Below are 6453 nucleotides of genomic sequence, written 5' to 3'. Positions count from 1 at the left end.
ACTTTCTTGCAGGTCATCTTCAGAGCTACTGCTTGGATCCGTACGTGGTCCTTACTCACTCCTATGGAATCCAGGGAGCCTTTGATTACTGGGTGCAACCAGTGGGAGATGGTAGCACGGGCTTTATTCAACCGGTTCGGATGGCGGTCGCATAACATGATAGGAGTCTAGGGAGCTTATCCTTCTTTTTGCCATTCCGGTTGTGATTGTCGGCATGAACTTTGATTTTTTATTCTCGCTCCACTTGCGAGCTGTAATACTTTACGACTTTGTACTATTTTGCGAACTTTTAATAAGATGACTGCATGCATCATTATGATGCAGAGGCCGGGGGTATGCCTTCATTTAAAAAAAAAATACAAGCCGACTCAAATACTACAAGAAATAGTTTGAACAGTAGTACAAGTAGGCTACTATCTGATTACTTCTAGCAGGGAGATCCGGATGTTGACACCCGCGCGTCTTTCTCGGTACACGGAGAGCCACCTTGCGCGGTCGCGGTCAAGCTTCCTCCGGCAGCACCAATCAACGCCGGCTCCGCGGCCGCCACCGACGACGACGGCTGTGCCTTCCCGTTCTCGCCGGGCAGCCCGGCCGCCTGGGCCCGGCAGAGAGGGCACGTCGTCCTGGTGCGCAGCCAGGCGTCGACGCACTCCAAGTGGAACAGGTGGCCGCAGTTGGGCAGCTCGCGCGCCTCGTCTCCGTCGGCGAGCTCGGCCAGGCACACGGCGCACTCAGCCCTCGCGGCTGCGCCGCTCTCCTTCCGGTACGCGGTGACCGGCAGCGCCGAGAGCGCGGACGCGTCCAACCCGTGCCGCCGGCTGCTGATCATGCCAACGGACCGGAGGATGCCGCCGGCGAGGCCGTGGCCGCCGCCTCTGCGTGAGCGAGTGATCATCAGGTAAACCATGAGAGGGATGACGACGACGACGACGGTGATCATCAGGAGAACCAAAGAGACGGTGAGCGCGAGGCGGGCGCTGAAGTTGTAGGTCGCCTGCGGCGCATACGGCTCGGCGGCACCCGGCGCGCCGGCCACTGGGTTCCCTGACATGGCACCGGTCGATAACTCTGTCTGGTACTACAAATCAAGTGCGCTAGGAAGTCAAGTGCGAGCAGATGGATTTATCTGAGAGAGCTTAGCTTGGGCAAGACGGTGCTCGTGTCAACGGTGGTGTCAGTGTCACGTACACTAGGATATGTTTGATGCGACGCTGACACACGGGGTGACGAGTACAAAATTGCCACTGAGACGATCATTGTTCCTTTGGATTAATTTGATCGTCGCGGTTTGACTAAAAGGCATTTTTAAGGCTTACCCGAGCTTTCGGTAAACAGAGAATTTTCTCCCCTTTAAGATCATCTCTAGCGGACCCTTAAACCGCGGAACTGAAAACGCGTTTTCCAGATCGCGCAAAACATATTTTAAGGGTCGATTTAAGCTACGGTCGAACAAACCCCACAAACTTAAACTGTAAAACCGAGCATTCGCTTATATTTTTCCCCGTGCCTTTTTCTTCCTCGCCCCGCGTGTCCACGGTCAGCTAGAGATGCTCTGAACATGCATACATATATTTGATTTCGACAAATTGAACGCATGCGCACGACGCGTACGTACGTTCACCCGTGCAGCACTAGTGCCCCACGATCCAGTCGAGCGCCGAGAGCCCCGAGACGGCGAGCGAGCCGGCGGCGGCGAGCCCCGCGACGGCCAGCGCGGCGGGCACGAGCACCGGACTGAAACGAAGGACGAGAGGCGCCGCCAGGATGGGCAGGGCGGCGGCCAGGATGGGCGGGGCGGCGGCGGCGGTCCGGAGGGGTGGGGCGGCTTTCCGGATGAGCAGGGCGGCGGCCGGGGACGGACGGGGCGACGGCCGTGAGCGAGCAGGTTCCGATGGCAGTTGGACTCCCGCCAACGGTCTTTTGCATATACAGGGCACCCTCGGGTTGGCTCCGAAATCCTTATTTTCACAGGTTCGGTGGGGATGTTTTCTGCGCCCCTTAAAAAAATTTACAGGTCGGAGTCGTTTACGGGTTCTATTCGGGTCGTTTTTCCGCCTAAAACTGTAAACTGACGGTTATTTTATACTAGTTTTGTGCGTTTTAAAGGGTCTGCTAGAGATGCTCTAAGCTTGTCAAGTTTAATGGGCTAATATGAATGGTGTGGGCGGCATTTCACGTTATATTGTGATAGGCAATATATAGCATGTAACGGTGCTCTACACATATGTAATTAAAATAAAAAGGTACACATCAATGCGCCCACAATAACTTTTTATTTGCTCCCGTAAAAAAACTTTTTATTTGCTCTAGACATGTGCCGTTTACTTGTAGGGTTTGTTTGACTCAAAGAAATTTCATAGCAATTTTAGAGGATTCCATTTCTTAGGATTTATTCTTCTATAAAGCTTGTTTGGTTTATAGGAGTGGAAATGATAGGAATTTTGCCATGGTCTGCTTTGCATACAACTCCAAACGAACAATTCCATTGTGTCCAACCTCATAATTTTCTTTGTTTTTATGACAACTCTGGCTTGCACCTAACGCTTTGGGAAATTTCCTCCGTATTTTCTCGATGCAACCAAACAACTTCTATTATCTTTGACTTCCCATGACAGCTAAATCTATGTTTTGAGAAAAATTACCACTGACACGGTCGGTTATTGCTCCTGTGGATTAATTTGATTGGCATGGTTTGACTACAAGGCATTTTTAAGGCTATCTGAGCTGTCGGTACACAGAGAATTTTCTGCCGTGTAAACTTGTCCAAGTTTGGTCAGATGAATGGTGTGCGTGGGCGGCATTTCACGTTATAATATGATAGACAAGAGCATATATGTAATAGAGTAGTACTCTACATGTCCCTAGTAAAATAAAAATGTATACATCAATGCACCCACAATAACTTTTCATTTGGTCTTAGACATGTGCGGTTTACTTGTAGTATCTGTTTGGTTCAAAGAAATTCCGTAGGAATTTTAGAGGATTCCATTTCTTAGGATTTTTTTAATCTATAAAGCTTGTTTGGTTTATAGGAATGAAAACCACAGTAATTTTCTTATGGTCTGCCTTGCTTAACAAATCCAAAGGAAAAAGTCCATTGAGTCCAACCTCATAATTTTCTTCTATTTTATCACAACTATGGCACACGCCTAATGTTGGGAAAGTTCCTCCATATTTTCTATGATGCCATCAAACAACTTATATTATTTCTGACTTCCCGCGTTTTTGATTCCTATAGGATTCAACATGACATGGACATGACATCCAAATTCTATGTTTTTCATATTCCTGTTTTTTTAATCACATGAACCTAAGAGCCCCTAACCTTTTAGTTTCGCAGCATCGCACTGGTATTTTTCAAAAGTATACAAGTGTGACAAAACTACAAGTCATTTTTCATCATATACCCTAACTATTGCACAAAACTAAAACCATATACGCAACTTGTTCTTTACCCACAACAATTTATAACAGACCAACATATGTGTTTGTGATAAAAAAACATGGTTGTCCTATAAACTGGCTTTTCATGATACAAAGGTTTTTTTCTTACAAAAATACAAGTGCATGACCTCAAAATTGTGATGACGGCAAATGTTTCTTTTAGTGATATACAAGTAACTATATACTTTTTTTTGCGAGAAACTTCCAATCTATTCATCTTCAATCATGGCAATACAATGAACACCAGAAATAATAAAAATTACATCCAGATTCATAGACCACCTAGCGACGACTACAAGCACTGAAGCGAGCCGAAGGCGTGCCGCCGTCATCGCCCCTCCCTCGCTGGAGCCGAGCACAACTTGTTGTAGTAGACAGTCGGGAAGTCGTCGTGCTAAGGCCCCACAGGACCAATGTACCAGTACAACAACCGCCGCCGATGAAGAGAAGCTTATTTCGGAAGGATCCAACCTAAAGACACATGAATAAAGACCAACAAAGACTAGATCCGAGCAGATCCACCAAAGACAACCACCGAACGAATCCCGCGAGATTCGCCGGAGACACACCTCCACACACCCACCGACAATGCTAGAGGCACCACCGGGATGGGGCCTAGGCAGGGAGAACCTTATTCCATCTTCAAGAAGCCACCGTCGTCTCATCTTCATGAGTAGACGCAAACCCTAACAAAACTTGAAGAAGCACCAAAAAACGGAGCCCGCCCACCAGCAAGGGCCGGGATCCACTGCGCAACCATGTCCCTAAGGCCACAGGAGACGCGGCAGATCAGCGGCGCCGCCGACGGAAGGCAGAACCCTAGCCGCCTTTTCTTGGAGAAGAGACGAAGGGAGAAGAAACGTGAGTAGATATACAAGTAACTATATACTAGCTATGAATATCATGTCATGACATAATCACATAGGATACTTTTAGATTCAGAAACATATGTAGGCTGAGTGTTATTGGTGTTAGCTAAGCAATTCTAGCAAATTTGCTAAATCTCACCGTCTTTACAAAAACTGTTATTATAACAAATAGAGACTTGACAAGGGTAAAATCACATTCTAGCATATTCCCTAAATCTTACTCAATACTAAATCATTTGAACCCCAACTCTTCTTTTATTCGTCCAAATTCTATCTTTAATGTGTACTTTCATCCTAAAAGGGTATGTAACTCGGTAGTCTATATTAGAGGGGGCTTGTGCACACCCATGCGATAGAGCCCAATTTTATCTGCATTGTACACAAATGAGAGTGGGGCCCACTGGATGACCATATTTAAAACTGTTGGAGGGGTTGTTGTGCAAAAAATTAAAAGATCACGTGTTGAACTAAGCGCCTCTGACGCTACCCTCCACTGACAGTGGGCCTGTCACATTTTTGGCATGCCGTGCATACATGGGATACGGCTGGATATAGGAGAATGCACCGTATATGAACAAGAGGACAAGTTCGTTGACCAGAAACACGTATTTAGCAAAATTTTATACCATGGGATGTAAGTTGTGGCACTCACAATTATTTATATTTAAAGAGAATAATGATGACCTCGTCATGCAAGATGTTGAAAGTATGAACCCATATCTAGTTTATGTCTTTGTGAAGTTCTTTACTATGTACTCCCTCTGTAAAGAAATATAAGAGCGCTTAGATCACTAAAGTAGTAATCTAAACGCTCTTATATTTCTTTACGGAGGAAGTATTTAATTTCAATTATCCCCTCTAGTACACGGTACTAAACAATGTAATGATAGCTACCACTTATCTAATTCGAACGGTTCATCGCATATTGTGGAAGAAAAGGTAATCTTTTTAGCCCTAAAACAATGAGAGAGTCTCTCACTGCATTTTCAATTAAATAAAAGAACAGGTGTACATGCTATAGTTACATGGCCCTAGCCACTTTGGACCCGAGGGAGTGGTTTTTATTGGAGAGAGGCAACAAAGGCAGAATAAAAGGTATATGCTTCTTCTTCACCCTATGTGTGAGTAAAGATAAATCTTCAACAAATCTACCAAGCCAGGAGGAGAAACTGGAATGGACTCCACGAAAGTAATTTAAATCTTCAAGAAAAAGTAATATTATTTTTTTCGAGAGTACATCAATGGCGTACCATATTTTTATAGAAGACAAAAAGTTAATTACAAGAGCCCTAGCGTGATGCGAACAACACGTAGGGTTACCAAGACACCCACTCCTACACACTGGTACATGTAGTTACTCTCTCACAAAAGGGTCTAAGGCACCAACACCACCCAGTCCTGCCTTCCTCCAATCGTCGATATCGTCGAGTATCTCCATCTTGAGTTGAGAGTCCGTTTTTTGTCTTGAGATGTTGTTGAACACTCTTGCATTTCGCTGTTTCCGTAGAGGCCAAGCGATTACGATAGTGATGGAGTCGAACCCTCTTCGTATCTTCCCGTTGAACTGTTGCTGTTGTAGTAGCCACCAGTCTAAGAATGCTGCATCCGTGGACGGGCCTTGAATGTTGACATTGATCGCTTGGAAGAAAGAATGCCACACTTCTCTCGCATAAACGCATTGGGCGAGGATATGGTCAATGTTGTCTTCTTCTTGTAGGTAAGTGTAGAAAGGTGCTGGGGCATCCTGTAGTCCATGTCGGGCTCGACGATCAGACGTCCATAACCGGTGTTGGGTGACCAACCACATGGAAATTTTGCATTTCAGTGGCGCTCAACTACGCCAAATGCAGCCAACCGTGGTGGACTGAATGTGTCCCATATAGAGTCTCTTATACGTCGATGCGGCAGTGTAACTTCGAGATACGTTGCAAGGCCACTCGAATCGGTCCGGCGTCTCGGTGTTCCTGTCAACCATGGAGATGGATTGGCAAAGTTCATAGACTTGCATGTGTCCCATAAATGATAGCCCGCCCTGGACGTCGTCTGTCCAAGCATTATCAGTGAGCGATGTTGTACCGTTCTTCTGCTGTGGTTTCTTGCACTGACAGACTGCAGTAGGAGAGGGGCAATATCCGCT

At 46.1% G+C, this 6453-nt stretch overlaps 1 protein-coding gene across 1 annotated transcript; it reads right to left on the bottom strand.

The window, feature by feature from the left end:
* Positions 1-289: 289 nt before the first annotated feature.
* Positions 290-1086, bottom strand: LOC123125948 (E3 ubiquitin-protein ligase EL5-like). Its single transcript, XM_044546386.1, has one exon. The coding sequence runs from the start codon at positions 1052-1054 to the stop codon at positions 428-430; it is 627 nt and encodes a 208-aa protein (XP_044402321.1). The 5' UTR covers positions 1055-1086; the 3' UTR covers positions 290-427.
* Positions 1087-6453: the final 5367 nt, after the last annotated feature.

The sequence above is a fragment of the Triticum aestivum genome, chromosome 5D (genome assembly GCF_018294505.1).
Source record: "Triticum aestivum cultivar Chinese Spring chromosome 5D, IWGSC CS RefSeq v2.1, whole genome shotgun sequence".
Lineage (NCBI taxonomy): Eukaryota > Viridiplantae > Streptophyta > Magnoliopsida > Poales > Poaceae > Triticum > Triticum aestivum.
The sequence above is the reverse complement of the archived record's forward strand: the minus strand, read 5'-3'. Positions and strand labels throughout refer to the sequence as shown.